The 27272-nt window shown below is 40.9% G+C and overlaps 1 protein-coding gene across 4 annotated transcripts in view; it reads left to right on the top strand.

Moving 5' to 3' along the window:
* Positions 1–27272, top strand: part of PRIM2 (DNA primase subunit 2) — a 278681-nt gene that overhangs the window by 191659 nt on the left and 59750 nt on the right. For all 4 annotated transcript variants that reach the window (XM_054024333.1, XM_054024331.1, XM_054024330.1 and 1 more), the window contains one exon: positions 4069–4254. In XM_054024333.1, coding sequence (XP_053880308.1) covers positions 4069–4254 — 186 coding nt within the window. The remainder of the gene's footprint in view (positions 1–4068; positions 4255–27272) is intronic.

Genomic DNA, 27272 nt, shown 5'->3' with positions numbered 1-27272 from the left:
CCTGAAGTGCAACCTGTGAGAAATTAGAGTGGGACTATTTGTGAGTTGGTGTTAATTTTTTAATTTTACCTCCTGTTGTTTTTCTTATTCATTTTATGGTCTCTTTTGTCTGCATAATTGGTCAGTTTTCCTGTTTTGGGTTTTTTCCCCCCAAATAATAAATAAAATATTTTTTAAAATATGGATCTATGAAAGTTTATTGTAAAACCTCAATAATTGGCAGAGGGTATCAGGAACAAGTGGGGGCAAGTGGCAGGAAATTTGGAATTTTGCCTAAATGCTACATCAGAAAAATGAATCTTAGGTAGAGAGTTTCAGCATTAGAATTAAATGCACCTCCAAAACCAAGATTATTGACATTCCCCCTTTTCATCCAACCGGTTTGAAACACCTGAGTATGAAGACTGCAATATATCACCTTTTTCAAATTGGGTAATTGATCTCCCACAGAACAAGAAAACTTAGGCTTCTACTCCATTCTCTTCTCAGTGCCCTAGGATTTCAAAGACAAAGGAAAGCTTTATCAGAGGTCCTTGAACAGATTCCTCCAGAAGCCATGGTTCAGGATGGAAACCTTAAATTCCACCATAGCAGCAATTCCAAAGGAAACTTTTTCTGTCATTAATTTATCTGTAGAACATTTATCTACACATTGTTCTATGAAGATACCAGATTCACATACAAAATATGATGTTACCGGTATGCTGCTTTTACTTTTTGGACTACCTGTCTCTCTAAGGATGTTAACTAAAGTGCTAGTAAACATTGTATTTTCCTCTGGAAGAAAAGCAAAACAACCTGCTCATCGGAGCACTGCTCCTGGAAATGGCCCACAAAACAGCCATCACTTAGTCAAGAATGAATGGAGAGTTGGGTCCTGAGTTGCACACCTGTCAATAGACCTTTTTGCATCCAGAACCCTGCAGAGAAACCAAAGTCTTATTCCAGAGTAATAATTCCCCTGGCCAAAAATATGATTGTCGTTGTTTTTTACTGTTCACGATTCGTTCCTGAATGGACAGACTGATGCGCGCACACACAAGAGAGACAAGTATTCTCACATTGCCTAAGGAGGTCCTGATTCTTGTATCTAAGGGATGGTCCACACTACAGCTGGAAGTCGAACTAAGTCACGCTACTTCAGTCGATGTAACTTAGATCGGCTTACAGCAGGGTCTACACCATGCTGTGTCAATGGGAAACGCTCTCCCACCAACTTACCTTACTCTTCTCGGTGAGCTGAAGTACCGAAGTCGACGGAAGAGTGCTCTGCCATCGACTTAGCGGGTCTTCACCAGACCCACTAAATCTACACCTCTGCATTGATTACAGCAGTGCCTATCTAGCCGTAAGTATAGACATGGCCTAATTCAGGCAGCAACCACTCAGCTATGCATTCTCTACACATTCTCTGCTCCTGAGGACAAAACTGAACCCAACCACAGAAAAAGTTAAACAAATTACATGATATCTGAGCGGTATCAATTGAAATAAGATAATCAGATGTGTTTATAATACACTTTCTCAAAGCTAAAAGAAAGTATTCTAGAAATGGGGCATCTTCAAGGGGCTAATCTATGTTTGTAGGACATAGTGTAAGTAGTAGGAATGGATCCAGTTAATGCAAAGGCAAAACAATTTTTTTTCCAGAGTTCCTACAGAAAAGTTTTAAAATGGGCCTAAAACTTACCGCTGTAAAATTCAAGTGGTAGTCTTTTCTCACTAGAGACAGCAAGCTGATGCAGGATTGTCCTCTTATCTAGATACAGAAAATTTCTTACAGCTGCAGTACTTCTCAAATCCACATGAATGAGGAAAACTCCCTCCTGGGAAATAAATTTTGTATTAAATGCCTTCCCTAAGCGTTTCTTTGATCCCTTGTCACAAGTGCCCATAGATTTTCTGTCTTGCAGCAGTACTGCAACCCTCATGAAGGGAAAATTGTGCTAAGCGTTAACACAACCTTTATTCCCAAGATAAAACCTTGTTAGAAGAAATTATTTTATTTCCACCTTTTTTGCCCACCTGCAAAATCCTCCAACTCTGGCATACTCTTGATGTAAGAAGTACTATACAAATCAACACTGAATGCAGTATCCAGTTCAGGAAAGCTCTAGCTCTGTTGGACTAAAACCCCCATCATAAATTAAAAATAAAAAAACCACCCTACATCTACTGCTAAGGCTTCAGTTACTAAAGTAGTTTCAGAAGCTTTCAGAGAGACAGTTTTTTCCCCCTTGAACTGTTGTACTCTTTCATTCAGAGCCATGAAAGTTTCATAACCTGAAGGATTATACCAACATACAAAGAGACATGTAGGGCAGCCACCTGGTCATGTTTCTGCACACTTTTACTATGTGTTACAAGTTAAATGTGCAGATCATCTCAGTCTTTGTCATGGGAGGAAAGGATTTACATCCTATACTCACCCAGTAACTGATATATTTATTTTAAAAGATCTTTCTTCTCCCTCAGTCTCTCTGACCCCTCTTTCTGGTGACACACTGCTATTGAACAACCCATTGTAATGGATTTGTGGGCAGGGGGAGGGATAGCTCAGTGGTTTCAGCATTAGCCTGCTAAACCTAGGGTTGTGAGCTCAATCCTTGAGGGGGCCATTTAGGGATCTGGGGCAAAAAACCCCAAACAAAACTGTCAGGGACAGTACTTGGTTCTGCTAGTGAAGGCAGGGGACTGGACTCAATGACCTTTCAAGGTCCCTTCCAGTTCTATGAGATAGGTATATCTTCATATATTATTATTATTATTTTTTCCCCGCAAAGGAGAATAAGAACATTTTTTATCTTACCTGAAAATTTCCTTTCTTCTAGCAGGAAAGTCCCTAGATCCAACCCACCTGTCACAAGATTATATTTCTGGGGAATGCTAGACAATGTTGACACAAGAATAAATGGGTGTAAACTACCTATGAATAAATTCAATCTGGAAATTAGAAGAAGGGCTCTAACCATCAGAGGATTGAAGTTCTAAAAGAGCTTCCCAATAGAAGTTGTGGGGGCAAATTTAATTAGTTTTAAGAGAAAGCTGGACAAATTTATGAGTGCGATTGTATGGTGGGTTTTTGATGGTGGGAGCCAGAAGGCTGCCTTCTGGTTTATGTCTGATGTTCTTGTAATCTCATGCTTCAGGGCTTCAGCTGGCCACTTGCAATAATCATGGAGGGATTCTGTGTGTAGTTTTTTGTCATCTTCCTTTGAAGAATCAGAGATGGCCACATTGGGAGATGTGATACTGGGCAGGAAGGGCCAGTGCTTTAGGTGGTACTGAGCATTCTCTCTCGCTCAGGTGCTTTGCTGGCTTATGGTTGCTCACATGCTCAGGGTCTAACTGATTCCTATGTGTGGTATCAGGAAGGAATTTTACCCCAGGTAAAATCAGATTGGCGGTGATCATGTGGGTTTTTTTGTCTTCTTCTGTAGCATGGGATGCATGTCGCTTGCTGGAAATATGTGGGTATATTGCATGTAATCAATTCTCTACCATTGCAGGGTCCTCGTGTGTTTGAGCTGTTATCTGTCTGTGGCACATAGTAGTTTAGTTTCCTGTGGGCTTGTAATACTTTGATCTAATTTCAGTTATTGGGTTTAGTGTGCTGGTGCTGAGTGATGGTAGCTTGTGTTAACAGGAGGTCAGACTAGATGACCTGGTGCTCTCTTCTGGCCTTAGATTCTGTGACTCTTTGATGCTTAAACTGTCATACACTCCTTCATTTGCTTTGGGGTACAATCCTCCAAGGAGCTACAAGCAGGCATAAGACCCATTGTAATGATTCTGCAGGGTTTTTTTCTGTAAGAAAGAAAATTATCAAATACACTTTTGTTACCTAGTAGCTTTCCACTTGTGTTACTCTATTTTTGTTTTTGTCCTTGGAGGACTTATTAGATTTAAAGGATCAAGGACATATTTGAATGATCTGCAATCCAGTGCATTTTATTTCCCACAGCCATCAGCCTTTCCAAGTGGAGTTAGTTAGTAATCCCAATAAACATATATCCTACCAGTTAAATGGCCAGTCTGTCTTACATACATATTTTCTTATTCTTGCAGCTTTCTGTTAAATCGTTTCCTCTTTGCATGAGACAGTTGCACAAAGCCCTGCGTGATAACCACCATCTCCGTCACGGAGGCCGTATGCAATATGGACTATTCTTAAAGGGCATTGGCTTAACACTGGAACAAGCTTTGCAATTCTGGAAGTCTGAATTTATTAAAGGAAAAGTGGATGCAGACAAGGTACGTTTTAAAAACAAGGCTAAATATCAAAATGCAAGGATTTCTTAATTATATATATATATTTTTAAATAATGGAGATATCCTATCTCCTAGAACTGGAAGGGACCTTGAAAGGTCATCAAGTCCAGCCCCCTGCCTTTATTAGTAGGACCAAGTACTGATTTTGCCCCAGATCCCTAAGTGGCCCCCTCAAGGATTGAACTCATAACCATGGGTTTAGCAGGCCAGTGCTCAAACCACTGAGCTATCCCTCCCCACTCTGTGCTTCATACCACACTTCATTATTAACTGGAAACTATTTTACTAAACATTAGTGTAAAAGCTAGGATAATGCACCTTTATAAGTCCTTCTCTTTGGGTACAATTTTGCTTTTTAACAGAATGTCGTTCTTTGTTTGTCTCAACCATTGCAATGAGGCATGGGAAAAGAGAGGCAATTCCAAGGAAAGCCATGTTCTAAACCAAATAGAGCTTTATAGGTTAGAACTGGCATGTTGTATTGCACCACTAAGCAGCTGGAAAGCCAATGCAGTTCAGGAAATGAAATGACAGGAAAGTTGCCATATTTTGTACTAGCTGAAACTTTGTAATAGTCATTATTATTATTTGTATTCTCATAATGCCTAAGAGTCTTAGTCATAGGCCAAGACCCCATTGTGCTAGATGTCATACAAAAAGATGTCATTGCCCCCAAGAGCTTACAATCTAAGTATAAGATAAGAAGCAACACATGCATATAGACAGATGTGGGAAGAAAAGGAAACAATGAGACAGTTTTGGTCAGAATGATAGGCAGAGGAACAAAGGGCCTAGCTGCTGGTAAGTGTTTTCTAGGTGTTCCTATGACAGGTTTAAGTAGGATAACATGCTAGTTTTGTGGATATTTACAGAAAGCTGCCTCACGAGGGGCAGCATGGGAGAAAGCATGAAGGAATGCTTGTTTGAAAACTTAGTAAGTGGGTGAAGGAGGCTGGCATCATGGGGCTATCATTGGGAGTTGACATTCTGATAGTGAATAAGAAATAAGTAGGATGGGGTAGAGCCTTATAAGTGATGACAGATAACGTAAATATCATGCAATAGAGGAGGGGGAGCCAGTGGAACACAAGAACATAAGAATGGCCATTGTGGGTCTGGCCATGGTCCATCTAGCCCAGTATCCTGTCTTCTGACAGTGGTCAATGCTAGGTACTTCAGAGGGATTGAACAGAACAGGCAATCAAGTGATCCATCCCCTATCATCCACTCCCAGCTTCTGGCAATCAGAGGCCAGGGACACCCAGAGCATGGGGTTGCATCCCTGATGATCTTGGCTAATAGCCATTGATGGACCTATCCTTCATGAACTTATCTAATTCTTTTTTGAACCCCATTATAGTTTTGGCCTTCAGACCATCCCCTGACAACAAGTTCCACAGGTTGACTTTACATTGTGTGAAGAAGTATTTCCTTTTATTTGTTTTAAATATGCTGTCTACTAATGTTATTGGTTCTTGTGTAATTTGAAGGATTAAATAACACTTCCTTATCCACTCACTCCACAGAATTCACGATGTTATAGTCTATCATATCCCCTCTATATCGTCTCTTTTCCAAGTTGAAAAGATCCAGTCTTTTTAATCTCTCTTCAGACGGAAGGTGTTCCATTCCCCTAATTATTTTTTTTTGTTCTTCTCTGTACCTTTTCCATTTCTAATATATCTTTTTTGAAATGGAGTGACCAGAACTGCACACAGTATTCCAGATGTGGGCGTATCATGGATTTATATAGTGTCATTATGATATTTTCTGTCTTATTATCTATCCCTTTCTTAATGCTTCCTAAGAGTCTACTAGCTTTTTTGACTGCCGCTGTACGTTGAGTGGATATTTTCAGACAACTATCCACTGTGATTCCAAGATCTCTTTCTTGAGTGGTAACAATTAAGTTAGATCCCCATCATTTTGTATGTATAGTTAGGATTATGTTTTCCAATTTGCATTACTTTGCATTTATCAGCATTCAATTTCATCTGCCATTTTGTTGCCCAGTCACTCCGTTTTGTGAGATCCCTTTGTAACTCTTCCCAGTCTGATTTGGACTTAACTATCTTGAGTAGTTTTGTTTCATCTGCAAATTTTGCTAACTCACTGTTTACTCCTTTTTCCAGATTATTTATTAATATGTTGAACAGTACTGGTTCCAGTACAGACCCAGGGGGACTCCACTATTTACCTCTCTCCATTCTGAAAACTGACCATTTATTTCCACCCTTTGTTTCCTATCTCTTCTGTCTAGCAAATAACTGAGATACTCACTGGTAAAGTGTCTTTCATCCATCCCCCTGTAGTGCTACAGTTATTCGGTTAGCTCAAGTAACAGAGGACTGTGCTGTGGATCCAAAGATTGCAACTCTGCTGATGACCCATGTGGGAAATAATAACAGTATGAAATTTTTGATTTTTCAATGTCAATTTTTAAAAAATTTAGGAAATTACATCCTAAAACACCTAAGTTAAAAGAACACTAAGCTTGCAAAGTCAACTGCTCAAAAGTTAGGAAATGCCAAAATTGAGATTGCCTGTGCAATCTTAATTTGGTCCTTAGTGGACATGTATTGTGATACATGCATTTAATTAACCTATCACATGCTAGTTTTTCCCCACAGTATCCCTGCCATAATCAGTGCACAGGATGGTCAGGGCCTAGGGACTAAATTTGGGTTTAATGAGGTTGTCTAGAAGACCCCTGCCTCATTTGTTGCAGAAGTTGGAAGGCGTGTGGTAAAAGAGGCAGGGAACTGCAAGAAGGATGGTTTTGTGGATAATGTTGAATGCAGCCCTGTCAAAATTGATTTTATCTCTGCCTGTGCCACACAGTTCCTGTATGATGCTGGGCAAGTCAGGTAAACCAAAATTTTCACAGGTGGGGCCACTGTTTTCACTGGTGTCCTCATTTTCCAGATACAAAACATGAGACACAAGGGGTCTGATTTGTAGAGGTGCTGAGCATTCACAGCTGCAACTGAAATCACTGGGAGTTGTGCTCTTCACCTATAAAGTTCTATGTAATGCTAAATACCTGAAAAATCAGGCCCTAGGCATCTCTGTTTGGGCACCCACTTTTAACATGTTTGGTCTTAATCTCTGTGTCTCAGTTCTCTATGTGTAAAATGGGGATAATAATAGTATCTCTTCCCATAGGGCTGTGAAAAATAAATTCATTCATATCTTACAGATTCTATGATGACAGCACCATAGCGAAGTCCATGAGGAAATTAATAATTCTGTATTCAGAGCAGAGTTTGGATGGTGTGTGGTAAATAATGCATGGGGCTATACTTTGAATGACGGGGATAAAAAGAAATATTGAATAGCTACACATTCAGTGAGCACTGTCTGCCCTGTGCACTGAGTGAGGCAAGGGTCCTGTGGAAAAAAATATTATGTGATCATGTTATTAAAGACTTTAGCATAATGCATATTCACCAGGAAGCTGAATTAAGGTTGCACAGATAACTTTAATTATGGCATTTCCTACCTTTTGAGTGGTTGATTTTGCAATCTAATGTTCTTTTAACATAGTGTTTATATATAAACCTTATTCTGAATAAAAATGCTCACTCAAATAGATTCTCACACATTTTGTTCTTGTTATTTGATGTTTGAGTCTTGATGAATAACTTTGTCAGGTCCTTGTTTTTAAAAGAAAAGTGAGAATTAAATGTTTGCTCTGTTTATAAAATAGTTCAGGAAGTAGGATATCAAAGGGAAGTATAAAAGCAGCAAAGAGTCCTCTGGCACCTTATAGACTAACAGACGTATAGGAGCATGAGCTTTCGGGGTGAATACCCACTTCTTCGGATGCCATCCATATTCACCCACGAAAGCTCATGCTCCTATAAGTCTGTTAGTCTATAAGGTGCCACAGGACTCTTTGCTGCTTTTACAGATCCAGACTAACACGGCTACCCCTTTGATACAAAGGGAAGTATGGATGCTGACCATGTAATGAAATAAGAGCAAAGTATATAGAACAATTTTAAAATGAGGATTTTTGTTTTCAGTTAGACAACATACTTTATAGTGGGAAATAGTTATTACTATGCTTTCATTGTTTTCAGATGTAGCTATATGATCACTCTCTGAATGACAGCAGCAGAGACTTGAAGGAAGATGAGATATCAAAGAACAAAGAAACGATTGAAAATTAAATCCATTTCTTTGGGGCATTATACAATATTTATTCCTTTAGCAAATAGTCTGGAATCAAGTTTTTGATACAGATAGATAATTTTTAATATACAACCCATCACAGTGGCTTTAACTTTGTTGTCCAAGATTCCTCTTTCCCTTTGCCACATAAGTTCTAATTGGAAAATATATTCTTTCTGCTTATGCTGTTCACGGTACTATAGTATGAAAAAAGCTCAAGCTCTTTTTTTTTTTTTATTAAGGAAAGATCATTTCTAGTACATGGAACATTTACCAAGTAAATTGTACAGAAGAGGTTTTATGATGTCTCCAGCTGTGCACATGATTGAGGAAGACCAAATCCTTTTATTTTGTAGAAAACTATGGCATTTTTTTTAGCATTGTGTTAAAAGCAAAGTATATTTAATCTACAGTTCAACATTATCCAAAGAATCCTTAAAGAATAAGGTTCTCCAAGTAGTTTTTTGGGTATTCTTATGCACATATTTACAGTTGATTATTTTGAAATATGTGCATCTGCTTTTACTTTCTTTCATTCACTTGAGTCTAATTGAAAGATTTTTTACTATTAACTTAATTATAACTGAAAGAATGGGTTCTAAGAAATAAATATGATAGTATAAATAGAAAATTCCTAAGTTTATTTTTAAAAAAATCTGCCATAAGTATTCAATTGCCCAAGAGAAATTTGGGATTTAAGGAACATAAAACAATCTATTATATCAGGTAATTTTTTATAAGAAACCTATTTATTTGGGACTCTGTTATGAATAAATATAAAAAATTCAACCAATCTAGAAAATAAGAATGTAGGAAATGTGGAGTCAGTAAATTTTGCAGATGATTCACCTTCAGAACTTTAAGACAGACATTCCCTAGTAGTTTGATAAGAAAATAATAATTCTTCTGAATAAACATAATCATAAAATAAATATGATTAACAAAGCAAAGCTTTGCAACTGTACAAAACAAAAGTGATGCAATCTTTAGTGATTCATTCAGATTTAAGCATCAGAACTTTCCTACTATGAACTTTAGTAGTTTTCTACTTTGAACCTTTGATAGATCTAGTAAGTGTGAAATCTATAGTTCTTGTAACAAGGTGGTTTTGGCTCAAGTTATACAGAGGAAACGAGCTGGTCTGTGGGAAGGCAGTTTTTGAGCAGAAGCAGTTGATACCCGAGGAGGAAGCGATGAAGTTGCATACTGAAATCCTTCTACAGAGCAAGTGTATGGCAGAGAAGGATGAGAAGTAGGAGATCCTGGAAGTGGAGGTGATTGCCTTAAAAAGGGAAAGACTGTGCTACGGTGAAGGGTATAGACAGTAGAACTTGCTATGGGGCCAGGCAAGGTTTTAGGGGGCGATGTGTGTAACAGTGTCTGCCCCTTTAAGAGCTAGAGGGCCTAGGACCGGCTAGCTTTGCTTGTAGGCAAACACTTTTTTTAGAAGCAGGTATTTGGCCCTAGTAGAGGGTATTATTAGACCCAGCTGGGAAGGGCTCAGCTGTTTCCTCTATAAGGCTAGAAGAGCTGCAGGAAAGAGGTTGGCTTCTGTGGCATTCCCTGGAGCAGAGGGGAGAAAAGCAAAGGAACTTTGGGTCCTAGCAGCTTGCTTTGGTCAGGGGAGTAGCTTCATTTTGGTGTTACATTGTGAGCTCAAAGGCTGAAAACTCACTCCTTCACAGTCAATATCAGGTATTGGAGATTTCCTGGGAAATCCAGATTAGAGAAACACACTTTTGTGTTCATTTTAATTATTTTTTATATAATTTTGATCGTCCCTTCTGGTTATCTAAACTATTTGGATTACTCAATACATTTCCTGAGAAATTAACTTCAGCAGATCTTTTTTCTACAGTATGATCTACCAATCTTCTTTCTGTAATCTGATCTACCAATCTATGATTATTTTTGTGGGAACAGGGAGTGAAAGGAATAATCTTTTATTAGATCTATGGGTCTGTGGCTTGTTTCCCCAATCCAGGAATGATTAAACACAAATCCCAGAATCTGTTCAGGCCCTTTCTTCAGGGCATCACTTATTTTTCAAACATGAAGCTTGCAAAGTAACACCAAAATGAAGCTATTTCCCTGGCCATGGCAGAACTTTGTTTTTTGACATACAGTTTTCACTACTACTGAATTGCTTTTACTCTAAAGTCCAGAACCCGCAACCTGTGTTCAGTCAGACTTCGGCACTACCTGTCTGGAGTCCTGCTGAAATTAATAGAGATCTATTTGGGTGCAGAGGTCCACCTACATGGAGGCTTTTCCAGGATTGAGGCCTAATTCAGCTTTTTCCTCACTTCATCTACATATTTCCATTAATTCCACTCTATTTCTACTTTCAAATGTATAACAGTACACCTTGGTTTTCTGTCAAAAGGCTCAAAACAAAATTCCATTGCCTATGTAGCAAGGGAGCTAATTTCTCAGAGATAGCAAAGGTGCAACTGAATTAGGAGTAGTAACTGCCTCCTTACCCAGTCATACTGTGCTGTGTGCCATGGTTGCCAAGCGAAACTGTGTAGGTGACCTTGAAGAAAGAGAGTTTTCTTACTATTTCCAAAGGTCTGTAAGAAATCACAGTAGACTCAGCTGTCACATTTGTCAATAGATGACCCATTTCCGCCCCCTCCTTTTCATTAAGTCAAAGACTGCAAAGTGGGAATTTAGCACCTCCTTTTACCTCAAGGGTTATTTACATTTGTTTCGTTAATTTAAAAAACGACTGTAATTCCAAAGAGAGTTGATTAAAAATGCTAGGGAGAAAATACAAATTCTCCCCTCCACGCCCTGAGGTATCTCCCCAATATCTGTTATGATAAGAATTAATGCACCTGTCTCATCTCCCATGAGATTATAACAAAAAGAAAATCACCCCCTCGTAATAGGTGAAGTTGACTACAAAGAAAAAGTACATTAGAAGCAAGAAGTAGAGTAACGGCAGGGTCGGCCCATTAGTCAATGACGAGAGTGGGGTGGGGTGGAGGAGACAATAACAGAAAATGTGGAAATGGCAGAAGTGGTAACTGCCTCTTTTGTTTGTTTCACTAAAAAGTTAGTAGTGATCAGATGTTAAAAGGCTGTAAGCAGTTATCTGAAGAAGATGAAATACACTGGAAATTCAAAGGAAGGAGTAACTTGATAAATTTTTGTGTGTATGTTTTGATTCACTTTTTGTTGACTTCAAGGAAGGGGAGATAATGAAGGGGGAACTTGAACGTGGATTTGGGGTGGGTTTGTGAACCAGGACAGAGATGCAGAATTTCTCTGTGTGGAAAAAGGTGCTAAGAAAAGAGTAGGAGGATGAAAAGAATGAAACATTGATACCAGCATTGGAGGAGGAGATTTCTTCAGAATGACCATATGTCTATATATATTTCTCAAAAAACATTCAGATACACTACATTGATGGGCAATTTATAAGAACTAGAACAGAATTGAAAAAAATATTCATATGGACCTTTTAATTATTTCCCTTTTCAGTAATAATACATAGCTGGCACTGTGAATGTGCGTAGACCATTTGTGCTTGTTAGTGTCTAATTAGCTTTAGTTCTGCTAGACTTGAGGATAGTGTATGTCTGAGTGAAGCCTATCTAGCAATTTTCTTCGAATTCCTTGAGTTTCTGCACTCTACTAAAGTGTCTCAAATTCCTGTGAATATATCTAAGTTACAAACTAAATGATGAAAGTGAATTTTTAAATTAATTATGGTAGCTGTTTTGTTTTATGCAGTTTTGTTTCATTGTAACTGGAATTTACATGTCTGCCTAAGCGGAAAACACTCAACCCTGTGTACAAGAGATAACATTTATTAAACTCTTGTTTTAAACCTTTAAAAATATCCTTTCAAAATATTATTTAGCTTAGAATGTATTTGTTAAATTATTTTCTTAAAATAAATATAAATCTGGAATTGGTATTTCTAGCAAAGTCAGAGCATAGTGTCTTTCATTTAAGTCACTTACGGTTTTATTGTTCTGAATTGTGTTGGGCTAACTTGGGCTGAATTTAAACACAAAATACATAGAGTATAGTGCAATACACAGATACATTGTATTCTGTCTCAGGCTCATCTGGTTTATCATGGCCAGATTTTGATAAAGAAACACTCGTACTTTTGGAATTAGGGCTTTTTGAATGCTTTTATTTAACCACCTTGTGCTGTGGTTGATATTAGTCTTGTGATGGTAAAAGTTACTTGCCAGAGTAATTCCAAAGAACAGTAAATTTGGCTATGGTGATGTTTGTCCAGAAGTGTTCAAGATATTGTTTTATTTGGAACTCATGGTCTTCAGAGGATTTGTCACTCTAGGTATTCATAAGTAGGTATTAGCTGTTAGCCTGTCTCAAACTTAGGGGTATTGGTAGTGCCCTGCCTTCTCTCCATTATCCCTCACCCTCCCCTTTGAAGAGTCTACTTTTGGGTGAGGGAATTTTTAAGTCTTCCCTCCCTGTGGGTGTATTTAAATTAGCTACTCCTCATATTCTTCATTTTCTCCCTTCTCTTTGTTTTCCTTAGTAATTTTACATAATTAATCACATTTGTATATAGGAAAAGGCAACTGAACATTATTGTACAGGATGGGAGATCACTTCTGGATTAGACCTACTGGGTTACCTTTTTCTGCATCATAAGGGAACCTATGCCATTACAAAAAAATATTGAAACATATTGTAGAAAAACTCATTCAGGTAATACAAGAGCTTTGAGAAACAATATAAGGCAATCTCATTACATTCACAGCAATCTAGTCTCTGTTTTAATTTTACACTAGATCCTTCAGAAAATGCAAAATTCAGGTGCAATTTTTTCATCAGATGTCCTCCTGAAAGTGCAGTGATAGCATACCATTAAACAGATGAGGCAGCCATTATATGATCTACAATAAATAAAATACAACTTTGTTTTATTAACCAAAGGAATGTTGGCCAGAATAGTTAGCTCTCACAGCACATTTCAGATTCAAAATCCACACATATTACTTCACCTACAGGGTTTTTTTAGAAAAATCCAAAACAAGGAGTTCGTACTGTAATTGTATGACCTCACATTCTACTCTGCTGGCATCATCCCACTTCCCACTGAATCCATCTAATTTGTGACTCGCAGATGCATTGCGGACATACCTGGATTTCAGAACTGCTATTTAGGTTGCTGCACATTTTCCTTAGTTGTTTGCTCTCTATACAGCACCCAATTGTGACCCTTTTCACCCATCTGCTGATTTCCAGAACAGTTTCTTATTGCAGTGGTTGGTCACAGGAACTACCTGCACCATTGCTTCTCCCTAGATGGCGAGGAGATAAAAGATCTGGCCATGACTCCAAGTGGCTGCTTGAGACATGATATATGGTTTCTGGAGTAATAGCACTCTAATGCTGATATATTCGAATTTAGGAGCAAATGGGGGAGGGGACATCTGGGGGAGGGTACACAGGTAAACAGACAGGTGGGTCATAGATGCCTGCAAAGCTGTGTGGGATAGCAGTTGGAGGACTGCCAGAGTACTGTGTGGCAGCATTGCATACACACAAAATTAGTCTGCCCTAATTCTATTTGCATCAAACTTAGTAAACTTTGAAAGAGGTCTTCAGAATTCACACCAAATAGGGAGCTAATGTGCTTTAAGGGTTAGCATCATATGTGTGGAAGCATTTTCAATCCTCACTAATGCATTCCTATTGACTAAACCCCACCCCCCTCCATGTTGACAAGCCCTTGATTTTGCAAACCCATTCTAGTTTGATAAATCCATAAACTAAGGATTGGTTATTCCTTGCTGTACTTTAAGATATTTCCCAGAAAATTAAATTTGGCTACAAAAATACAGATGGGAAGAAAGTGAATGTACAGGAGAATATTTCTGTACATTGGCAGCTAGAATAGTCCACTTAGCACAACTGATTCTACTCACTAAGTAATCTTCAATCTTGTATAATATAACAACACAATAATATTACCTGTAGACCATGCAGGAGCTTCAGTTGCAGTTGAGAGAAGGAGGGGAAAAAACCAATTTTTAAAACACCTGGTACGCAGGACATTTAAACAGGTGTGTGTGTGTATCTGTATCTTTCTCTTAAATCATTGCAAATTTTGGCTATAAAATATAACAATCAAAGATAAATTGGAAATTTTGTTATAATCTCACTGAGGACAGACGAAAATTCCCCTTGATTTTTGGTGATGAAAGTTGGTAACCTAATTTGTGACTGCTTGCATCTGTGTGATGTAAATACAGGCCTTGTTACTCTTTTCCTTCCCTTATTTCTAGTTTAGATTCTTCCTTTTAAGTGAAAATGTCAGAAGTATTTAGTAAGGATACAAATAAAAGTACTTTTGAATTCACATCAGAAAACTATCATATAATATGGCTCAATTGACAATGACGGGTCAAGAGTCCTACAACTTCAATGGTAGTGATGTTGCTACTCTGGTGTAGGTGTGTCGGTTTGGTATTTAGTCACTCGGGACCGGCTATTAGAAGGCAACACAATCACCTACTAAGCCACTGTATTACATACTCCTCCATTAGACGATCTTGTTCCAAGCATCTTGTTCCACAGATGTTCAAGTCCCATCTGGCGTGCCATTTTGTAATGAACTGTGGTTGCATATACATGGAGACAACATAGTTTCCAATGAAAATTGAATTCTGAAAATTCAGAACCAAAACCACAGCCTTCTATAGTTTAAGCTAAAGAAGAATTTTCAAAAGTGAAGGCTGTATCTTTGCCAAGGTCAGTCACTAGAGAAACAGGATTATGTACAATAAAAGAGTATATTGGATTAGAATTACTCACAAACTAAGGGTTTTTTGGGCGGACCTTATACAATAAAAAGAAACTTTTGTGGAATGAAAATCATAATAGACTCTTGGTAATTACTGGCTTGTGATTGTTCTGATGCATACTCAAACTATCCCATGGATGATTTCATGTACATAGTTGGAATGAGAGTTTCAAAAACAACCATTGAAAACTATTCTACCTTGTTACTTGGTTGAATTTTTTTTTGGTCTTTTGTTTTCCTGTGCATTGTTTTGAAACTTGATTTTTGATTTTTCTGCAAGATTCTCTGTTTTTATTTAACCTTGTACATTTTAAGCAGTAGAAAGCAAAAATGACTAATGGTGTCCATTAATTTGTGGAACTGTTTGTAGTTGATAAATCTAAATGAACCATTAGTTGATCACCTATTTTTTTTAATTATAACATACAAATCTGTCAAAAGTCTATTGTGTTTCCTTGCCAAAAGATGTCATTTTATTTGTAAGCTTAGAAAAATGGTTATGAATGTAACTTAAAATGCTTTTCTGGAAATTCAAGTCTGATCTTTGGCTTTGAATTGTATGTTTCTATTGTTCTACTGGAAGTAAATTACTAAATTAGAAGGCCTGTCAGACATTTCTGAAGGCTATGATAGGACTTCAAGAAAATGTTTATTCAGTCTTCCTTCTGAATTTTTAAATGTATAATTAAAATGCTGCATATATTCAGTGGTTAGTCTCATCCCCATGAAATGTGTGTAAATGAGAATAATTATTCATGATAGCACATTATGAAAATTAATATATAAACATTAGACTTGAGCAGATTGTCCTTGCTTGCATAAATTATCAAGGGAACTAGCTAGTCAAGTTTTTGATTAAATTATATTTTGGGTTAAACCCATCATTAGAATGAAATGAGTGCTATTATATTTTTCTTCCATCACTGACTATAAAAATTAGCTTCTGTAGAACTAATTACTATCTGTATTCCATTCTCATTCTTTGAAATCATCAGTTCAAACATAGTTGCAGTAAGGCACAGTATGTGAATTTTAAGGCTTTTTATGTGAATCATTTCCATTTTGAGTTAAGAAAATTGACATGCTGATCACAAGCAATACCATGTGTTGTATGGCTACATTTAATTATCTGAGTACAAGAAAACTGAAAACTTATTTTGAAATGTTACTTCCATACCCCACAAAGGAAAATAGCATTTGAAGACACTTTGGTAACAAGATGCCATTTCTTAATAATAAAAATGGTTTATTTGTGAGAAATGTGTTGCTTAAGAGCCTGATCCCTCAAGTCCTCTATTCACAGAACTACCATTGAACCTGGATTAAACCCTACTTTTGTTGAACACTATTGTAAATAATTTTTTAATGGAGCAGTAGCCACCAGTGCAACTTTAATTTAGTTGGAATAAATGGGCTCAAAGAGTAAGAGGTGTGACCCTGAAACTGTCCAACATTAAACTGTTAAACAGGATTTGAGATTTGGTATATAGAAACCTCAGCCTGCTTAGAGCGATGGCAAAAGCACCTTCAAATATCTTTTATTAAAGATACAAAACAAAAGGAAAATAGTTAAGGATTTGAAAGGTAAAGTATTGAATAATGCTTTTACTTTAACAACATTTTCCCTTTCCCTTTAGCTGTAAAGCGTTTTTAGAAGGAAAACCTCTGTTTGACAGTCTTTTAGATGGTATTAAAGATGGTAATAACTGTCTTTTGCGGGGGAAAAAAGTTGAGATGGGCTGGGTTTGTTATTGTTGCTGCTGTTGAAGTCTGAGCCCATTTCCTTGAAGTCAAAACAAGGCGAACACACACAATAGGGGACTGAAAAGAATAGCAGCGATAGAAAATGAAGCTTCTGTTTCTAGTGTTGACTTTCATTTGCAACATCACTTGTGGAAAAACACAGGCACAGCCTATGGTTTTATCAGCTGCTTCGAGATGTGCCTTATATCAGTGTCTGACTGTTTAAGGCATTGCGTTTAGCTCCCTCTTTCTGGTCATAGTCTTAAATAAGTGTGTCAAAACAATACAGTCTTGACCACCTAAGCCATACTCTTATTAGACACAATGAAAATGGAGAGGAATAGAAAAGACAAGAAATTGGATAGCAAAGGAAAAGAATACACTGGTGTGTGTGGGTGTGTGTGTGATAGTCTCACATCCCAAGTGGTGGTTGGGATGCAGCTGGAGGTTGTTGTGTTGTCTGGATCCTTCTCTCTGGCATGGTCTGGTTAGGGCATATCTTGAGATTAGGACGAAGACAGTCTAGGGTCCCAGAAGATGGTGGGGGTGGCCACATGATGGTGAAGCTCGTTCATTCCCTGCCTTTTGTTTTTCAGTCAGCCAACCTTTTCCTCAAAAATGTCCTTTTAATGACCCAAAAAGGGAAGTGGTGGGTGGACTAGCCCATCCCCTCATTTTATCTATGAATTAAGTTTAACTTCTGACACACCAATTTTCATGAACTTCCGGTTCCACGCTTTTCTTGTTTCATGACCTTAACATAGTTCTTGAGTTATATCAATAGGCCTTTTTGTTTAGACTAATTCAGTATTTGTCTCTTTTTGGGACCTTTTACCATCAACATTTGTTGTTGTTCTTTGAGTGCTTGCTCATGTCGATTCCATTCTAGGTGTGCGCATGCCCACGTGCGTGGCCGTTGGAGATTTTTGCCTTCGCTGTATCCGTAGGGCCGGCTGTGGCACCCTCTGGAGTGCTGCGCTTATGCCACGGTATATCATTTGCCTTCTCAGTTACTTTTTACCACCCGTGATGGTCAGTCAGAGAACCTCTCTTGCTTAGCAAGAGCTAGCGGTTGTCTACCGTTTTGAGCTTCGTGCCTTAAGGCCATTGTATATAGTTCACTCTGCTAGTCTTAAGTGTGAATTAGTTAGTAGTTAGGGTCCCAGCGGGACTTTGTCCCAGGCGGGGCATGCCCTGGTCTCCCGGGTTCAAGCCTTGCTTGGACTGTAGCAGGCCTATGCCTGTGAGTGACCCCCACAGCAGCTGCCTTAAGTGTCTGGGGGAGTTGCACATTAAGTGGTGATGCTGGATCTGAAAAAACTTTCGGCCCTGTACCCAGAAGGAGCGGGACATCCGCCTCAGGGCTCTCCTGATGAAGTCTGCCCTCTGCTCGGCTCCCAAGCCGTCTGGGCAGATCGTGCCAAGTGCCTTGGCCTCCGTGCGCAGTGCACTGCACTGCTGGCTCCTGGCTCCTTCTGGCACCGTTCATCATTGCCAGTGCTGAAGAAGAAGCCCAGGAAGCGCTCCCCGGCACCGAGCAAGAAGGCCCAAGGGTCATCTATGAAGGGACCTGGGTCAGCCCACCAGATTGCTGCAGAGCCATGCGATCGTGCCTCCCCAGCTGGGTGCCCAACCCCCTTAAAGGTCCACCACCGACTCTTGGAAGCTGCATGGGACCCACAGTCCTGCCTGCACCTTAGTCATCCCAGGCTCCCGCAATGCAGAGAGAGTACAGGTCTCCACCTTCTCCAATGCCGAAGGACCCGGCTAAGGCTCCCCAAGAGGGCAAGCCCACCATTAAGACCCCATAGGGGACAGGAGAACAACGCCGGTCGCCGGACAGAAGGCGTCGCTCTTCGTGCCACATTGGATATCCTGGGGTAGATCCCAGTCATGTCACTGGCCACCCAAACGAGCTTTCAGATTCCCACAGTGCTACTCTCAGGCATGGAGCCACCGCTCCCCTTACTATTCCTGGCACCACTCGCTTTCTCGACGGTCATCCTGTGGGCGTCAGTCCTGATCACTGGCACGATGGCAACGTACCAGTGCTGCTCTTCACGCAAAAGTTACTGTTCAGTTGCACCCTGGCAATCGTCACTGGTAGCCACAACCAGCAAACAAACTCAGGCGTTGATGGCTCCATCTCTGGAAGGGGGTTCCTCCAGTATAGAAGGCAAGTTCAGCCCATTGCCACAGTCTCACGCGCGTGACTGGCCACCAGAGCCCACTCCCTTGTCTGCGGCACCGCAATGGCAGCATGGCCAGTGGCCTTATTGGAGTGCGTGGGGTGTACCAGTTGTGACGATGCCTCCTTCACAGCACTCCTCGGTGGCCATGATGGAACATCGGGTGGCGGACCCACTGGCACCGGACCTGGTTCTGGAAGCCCGTTCTGAGGTTGGGTGGAGGAAGTCTCTTTCTCTGGTGGTGGTGAAGACCCCAGCATCCCCACTGGCAGTCCAGTCTTCCTCGTCGTCGCCAGACGAGGCGATGGCAGGACCTTCCAGAGCTAGCCACTAGATGACTTCAGGGAGCATGAAGCCCACCTCCTTGGCTCCCAAAAACAAGGATGCTAAGAAACTTGATTTATTTGTGAGAGAGATTTATTCTACTGCCAGCCTGCAATTTTTGGTGGTGAATCATCAGGCCCTGCTGGGCCAGTACAATTTTAATCTCTTGGACACTCTCAAAACATTCCAGGAATCCCTCCCTCGGGGTTTGGCCCAAGAGTTTGGCACTCTGGTGGAGGAGGGCATGGCGGCGGCCAGATGATCCCTGCAAATGGTATTGGACACTGCGAATTCGGCGGCAAGGATGGTCTCATCGGCGGTGGTCTTGCGACATAATTCCTGGATCCAGACTGCAGGTCTCTCCCAGGAGATGCAGGCCTCGATCCAGGACCTCCCCTTTGATGGAGTTGGTCTGTTCTTGGATCAAATGGATGCCAGGCTGCACGGGTTGAAGGTCAACAGGACTACCCTTTGCTCATTGGGCATGCACACACCACAGTCAGCCAGGAAGCCCTTTAGACTACTGCCTCTGCCAAGACCCTGGCAGCCTCATCCAGAACCTATGAGGAGAGGGACACTAGTTTTAGTCATCGTCGCCCTTCTACCTCTCACTCTCCAGCCCAGCCTGGGGCAGCCAAACAGGGGGCCAGAAATGATCATTTTGAGGTTGTGCCCAAGAGCAACACCCCAGACAGTTGACCGGATCCTACACGCCTTTTCTTCGACCGCCTTTTCCCCTACTGCTTGGCCTAGTCGCGGGTTACGTCGGACTGTTGGGTCCTGAACATAGTGGCAGTTCATGGCTGCCTCTCCTTCCCATCCCCCCATTTTCCCATCCCTCTTCAGGGACCCTTCTCATGAGTAACTCCTTGTTCTGGAGGTAGAGAAACTCCTGGGCTTGGGGGCTGTGGACGAGTTTCCTCAGGACATGGAAGGAAGAGGATTCTACTCTCGCTGCTTCCTAATCCTGAAGGCCAAATGGGGCCTGAGGCCCATCCTGGACCTGTGGGGCCTCAACAAGTCCCACATGGTCTCCCTGGCCTCCATCATCCCTTCCCTGGATCCGGGGGATTGGTACATCACTCTCGACTTAAAGGACGCTTACTTTCATATCTCCATATTTCCAGGACACAGGCGCTTCCTGCATTTCATAGTGGCCCGGTGTCACTTCCAGTTCACGATGTTACCCTTTGGCCTGTCCTCGGCCCCAGGGTTTTCACAAAATGCGTGGCACTGGTAGCGGCTTACCTCAAATGTTGCTCAAATGTTGGGGGGTCCAGATCTTCTTGTATCTCAGCGACTAGTTCATCAAGGGCAGGTCTCTGGGGCAGGTCCTATGGAGTCTCGACCTGGTGCGATCTATCTGCAACGATCTGGGCCTGTTAATAAACATAGAAAAGTCCACGGTTAACGCCGATCCAACACATAGAGTTTATCGGAGTAGTTCTCGACTCCATGCAAGCCAGGGCCTTCCTTCCGGAAACATGCTTCCAGGCCATGTCGGACTTGATTGCCCATGTGAAGAGTCATCAGCTTACCACAGTCCACTTGTGCCTGCGACTGATGGGACACATGGACACGTGCACGCACGTGTTCATCTACGACCTCTGCAGGCATGACTGGCCTCAATCTATATCCCCAGCAGGCATGCACTGGACCGAGTGGTCATGGTTCCAAGCTGCGTCCTCTTGTCCTTGGTCTGGTAGCTGGATCCAGAGTCAGTGCTGCAGGGGGTTCATGACCCTATCTCCATCGCTTACCCTGATTTTGGATGCATCGGACCTGGACTGGGGAGCCCATCTGGGCGGGCTCAACACCCAGGGCCATTAGCTTAACAGCGATCTAGCCCTTCATATCAACATCAGGGAGATCAAAGCCGTTCGCCTGGCCTGCCAGGCATTCTTGCCCCACCCGAAGGGCAGGGTGGTGCAGGTCCAGACGGACAATACAGCCGTGATGTACTTCATCAACAGATAGGGTGGAGACAGGTCCTCGGCCTTTTGTCAGGAAGCGCTGAGCCTCTGGGACTTTTGTGTACGACAAGACATTTGTGTGGTAGCCGCCCACCTTCCCGGAGCCCAGAACATCCTGGCAGATCCCCTCAGCAGGACATTCTCTCCTCGCCATGAATGGTCGCTCCATCTGGATGTGGTAAGCCTGATCTTTCACAGGTGGGGCACTCCCCAGGTGGACCTGTTCGTGTCCAGACAGAACAGGAAGTGTCACTTGTTCTGTTCTCTGCAGGGCAGGGACAAGGGCTCCCTGTTGGACTCCTTCCTAATTCCATGGTTGGGAGCGCTGATGTACGCCTTCCCGCCGGTTCTGCCAATCCACAGACTCCTGCTCAAGGTAAACCAAGACAAAGCAATGATCATCCTCATAGCTCCGCCGTGGCTTCGTCAACATTGGTTTGGCATGCTGCTGAGTCACTTGGCAGCCACCCTGCTGCAGCTGCCTCTTCAGCCGGATCTGCTGTGTCAGAACCACGACAACCTGCTGCATCTGAACCTGGAGTCGCTGCACTTGACGGCTTGGCTGCTACGTGGCTGAGTGCAGACAAATGGGGGTGTTCCGCTGGTGTCCAGCAAGTCCTTCTGAGCAACAGAAAACCATCCCCTAAGGCTATATATGTGGCAAAGGGGGAGGGCTAGCTCAGTGGTTTGAGTATTGGCCTGCTAAACCCAGGGTTGTGAGTTCAGTCTTTGAGGGGGCCACCTAGGGATCTGGGGAAAAATCAGTATTTGGTCCTGCTAGTGAAGGCAGGGGGCTGGACTCGATGACTTTTTAGGGTCCCTTCCAGTTCTATGAGATAGGTATATCTCCATATATATTATTTTTTATTTTTTTTATTTTTAAAGTGGAAGCAGTTCACATGCTGGGCCATGGACCAACATATTCGTGTGAATGAGGCCCCACTGCAGGACATACTGGACTATTTGCTGCACCTTAAGCACCAGGGTCTGTCGCTATCTTGGATCAAGGTACATCAGGCGGCCATTTTGGCGTTCCACCCGCCACTGCTAGGCCGGTCGGTCTTTGCCCATCCCATAACTGGACATTTCCTGAAGGGTTTGGAGCGTCTTTACTCGTATGACCAAGACCCAGTCCCCCCTTGGGACCTGCATCTTGTGCTGTCCAGACACCTGGGTCCCCACTTCGAAACCTTGGCTTCCTGTTCCCTTCTGCTTCTTTCCTGGAAGGTTGCCTTCTTGGTCACTATAACTTTGGCCCGTGGGGTGTCCGAGATCAGGGTGCTCACGTTGGAGCCGCCCTGTACAGTCTTCTATAGGGACCTGGTCGCACCTGGACTTTCTGCCCAAGGTCATCTCCCAGTTCCACACTGGACAAGACATTTACTTACCAGTCCTTTGTCCAAAGTCTCATGTGGCAGATGAGGAGCGCAGGCTGCATACCCTGGACATCAGATGGGCGCTCCCCTTCTATGTTGATAGAACAAAGCTGTTCCGTAAGTCAACGCAGTTGTTCGTTGCTGTCGCTGACAGGATGAAACGTTGCCCAGTGTCAGCCCAGAGTATCTCGTCCTGGATCACGGCCTGCATACGCTACTGCTATGAGCTGGCAAAGGTGCCCCTGCCAGCCATCGTGATGGCTCATTTGACTAGGGCGCAAGCATCATCAGCAGCCTTCCTAGTGCAGGTGCCAATCCAAGAGATCTGTCGGGCCACAACCTGGTTGTCCATCCATACGTTCGTGTTGCACTACTCGCTCGCCCAGCAGGCTCTAGTTACGTTTTCCAGAATTTGGCTTCTTACAGTTCCTGATCTCAGCCATAACCTGGAAGAGCTGAGTTGGTGATGCTTGCCATAGGTGCCATCTGCATATTGCTGGCACTTAAGTCCACATTACTTGATGTCCCCTAGTGACTTCATTTAGGAATTGATAGGATAGGGGAGAATTAGATCCTTGTGGGACTGTGGAGGTGAAAGCTCTGAAGGAGAAGACTCATAGTGCCCATCATTACTGTCTGGGTGTGTTCTGAGAGGTATGATTGAAGACAACTATGCAAAATCCTGCTAACTGCTGCTTTGTCACAGAGGAAGGATGACAGGATTCCAGGATTGAATGCATAAAGGCCCAGCAATGAATATGGAAGTATGGAATATGGAAATATGTCCCTGGTCCATGGTTCGGAGGAGATCTGGCAGTGTCACTAGCATCATCACTGTTCCATGTCCTGATCTGAAACTCACTAGAAGAGGTCCAGGATATTAGCAGTATGTAGTTGGAATTGCAGGCCACCATTTGTGACCTTATTTAGGAATGCGAGATTAGATACTGTGGGATAGGTCAAGAGGTCAGTTGCATTGAGCAGTGGTTTAAGTGGAGCTTTTATTTAACAATAAATATGGAATTACCACATATTCCCTCCTATCGCTGAAACTATTTTGCTTCTATATTGTATGCATGAGCATTGTTGCAATCCTAATTATGATTATGATGATGCAGAGGCTGCAGAGCAGTCGATACTGTTTCTGGTTGTCGTGTGTGTGTGTGTGTGTGTGTGTGTCCTGGCTTTTGTTGCTATTGGGAGGTAAGAAGGAGCAAATGTAACTGCAGAGCTCTATATAGTGCTTGATGGGAGTGTCCTGTCCTTTGTTGTTGCTGGAGGCAAAAAGACCAAGGAATTTGAGTAGGTCTTTAGTTAAGAGATTCTTATAGGAAAATTTCATTGGAAAAATTTTGAATTAATTTTGGGAGGAAAGAGAGATTGAAGTCATTTCATAAGTTTGCGTTCCTTTGTACTTTACATCCACTGACCAAATGGTTTTACACAGTATTGATACAGCATGTATACTTTAAACACTTGCTTTGATGTACTGTATAATGTTTATCAGTTGTATGGGAAAGCAGGTGAGCATATATGGGAAAGCAGGTGAGACAACATCTGCAGTTATAATAAATAGTATTTTTTAGAATGTATGAAAGGGATATAAACCCTCATACTTCAGAACTTTAACCAATCTCTGACTAAAAATAAGCTTCCTCAATGGGTAGGTTATTTCATGATTTCCTACTTCAGAGTTTCTTGCAACTTTGTCTGAAGCATCTGGAACTGGCCTCTGTCAGAAACCAAAGTAGATGGAACTCTAGTCTGCTCTGGCAATTCCTGTATTTCACTGTCAACTTGTTTCAACATCTCTGCCCACCTTGAATATATGTAATTATTTCTGAAATGTTTCCATTAAGTTATACACTTAATGTAGGTTATCTGTATTCAAATATATTTTTAAATTAGGGCAAGCCATTAATTTATTAGTATGATATGTAATCTTGTTGAATTGAACTAGATAACTCAGCCATCCTATTAAATTTGCGTATGCAATATTTGGCAGGTGGAAAAAAATCTTCATGTTGAATTGATAGCACAGTCTTTTTAATATAAACTAATGGATTATTAGTTAATTGGTGTCTCCAAAATTAACTATGTTCATTTGGTCCGTGAATAGTGCTGCTGTTTTTTTTACCTTTTTGGGTGTAATCTGTAATTTTAATGAGTATTGTTTCTTTTTGATACGTTAGGATTGTATGTTTTACTTTTTTTCTTCTTGTCACAAGAATTAAGATATATTTAGTTCCAGAGTTTTAAAAAAAACCCGAAAACCTCACACTTTAATTTTGGAACCATTTTACTTGTACGGATATATTTTTTAAATTTAGAAAAAAATACTTCCTGACCTTGTAGACCCTGAGGCCTTTTCTGATTTAGCTGCAAAGTAAAGGATTCTAATGAGAATGTCTTTGAGACATAATTATGTAGATTTAAAGGAGTGATGTAGTTTTAATTATGCCCTGTAGCTAATGTAGATGCATATTAAACTCAGTCATGCCTCTGTGTATTCCCATCTGAAACTTTTCTTTTCTCAGGCCTTAAATTACTAATCAGCTCATTGGTGCACCCTAAGGTTATGTAAGATAGCTCGATATTGCCACCGAATGTGCTTAAACTACTAATTTTTAACCGTTTACAATTTTATATTTTGACAAAATGACCTAAGAGTCTGTATTATTCTTTCATTACATTTATACAGAGAATGTTAAAAACTAGTTCATTTAAAAACAAGGGTAATTTCCGTGCAATCTGTTGTAATCCTTGATCTGCTTTCTTAAACCTGGATTAAACTTAAATACCAAATTATATCTATTTTCATTATTTTTGTTTATGGTTTGGATGCAACTTTATCTTTGGTATAGTTGTCCTGAATAAAAAATAACCTGCAAAAGACCTTTGAGACAATCACGTGATTCAAATGTTATAGTATTGGCAAATTAATATTAAATGGATCACAGCAACAGACTGTAGTTCTGGTAAAAATGAGACTTTCATTCTAAACATACTTGCCCTTTTCAATTGCTCTTAACTTTCTCACGTAAATTTCTTTGGAACTGAAATTTTTCGTGCTTGGTCTCAGTGCAAGAAGTATGGAGATTTTTTTTTCTACAGATTTTGTGTCTGTGTATCTATGTGTGTGTGTGTGAGAGAGCAAAATTCTCAGCCTTTTTTTTATTAACTGTGAAAAATATACGTTCCAATTTCAGTTTTAGCACTTGGGAGCTGTTACCTGTTGGTGCAAGTTGAATCACAGAAGTTGCTCTGACTTACTTCAGCTACTTGGCAGCTCTCAGGTTCAGGGGGGCAGAGCAGTTGGGGAAAGCCACCTAATCCCCCCTGCACAGGTGCATTCAGTGCAGTTCTGGCATATCTGAAGAATAAGCACTAACGTTTTGATGTTTGTTTTTAATTATGCTGGATACCATAAAATATAAAGATCACAATTTTCATAGTTGGGAGCCTAAAATTAGGCATCAAAATCCATATTTAATAACCTAAGTGGCTAAAATCATGAATATTGTTCGAGCCAGATTCTGATCTCTGGTCACTCTGATGTAAGTCCTCCATTAAAGGAAATCGAAGTCAATGGAGTTCTTCCAGATTTACAGCAAAAGCTAACTCAGATCTGGCCCTATGTAAAATTAATCCGGTTTTATTTTCAGTGAATATATATTTCTCTGTCCATATTGTACTGTTTTTTATTTTGTTGCTTGTATAAAATAGACTACTAATACCAGAGCCTTAATTTCCCCAAATTCCCATTTCAGTCTTGCACCATTAGTCAGACTTATATTTTATTTTCATTGTTGAAAGATTGCATGCATGTAAGAGCTAGCTAGTTTATTAGCCTATCACAGCAGCAGTGAGCTATTAAGTCAATGACATCTTTAAGAAAAGTAATAGAAAGACTTGTCTGCAAGAATGCTAAGTCTCCATGTTAACTGAATGTGAAGTAGCTGAATATCACTTAGGGCTTGTCTACACTTAAAATGTTGCAGCAGTGCAGCTACACCACTGTAGTGCTTCAGCGAAGGCGGTACCTATGCTGACAGTCGATGTAGGTATCCACGTCCCCAAGAGATTGTAGCTATGTCAGTGGAAGAAGATCTCCTGTCAACATAGCGCAATCTACACCAGGACTTAGGTCTGCATAACTATGTCACTCGGGTTTCGATTTTCCACACCCTGAGTGACATAATTATACCGATCGATGTAAGTTACTAGTGTAGACCAAGCCATACTTAATTGTATTCAGAGTACTGTTTTGAATAGTTTTGTAGTAAAGCAACTGTGACTGTGCAAGCATTAGCCAAAAATAAATAAATAAAAATTGGTTTACCCTTTTTTTCCCTACTGAATGTATGTATTAATGCTTTTAGAGACAGGCCCCAATTTCAGATAAAGAAAGATAAAT

The sequence above is a fragment of the Malaclemys terrapin genome, chromosome 3 (assembly GCF_027887155.1).
Source record: "Malaclemys terrapin pileata isolate rMalTer1 chromosome 3, rMalTer1.hap1, whole genome shotgun sequence".
NCBI lineage: Eukaryota > Metazoa > Chordata > Testudines > Emydidae > Malaclemys > Malaclemys terrapin.
The sequence above is the reverse complement of the archived record's forward strand: the minus strand, read 5'-3'. Positions and strand labels throughout refer to the sequence as shown.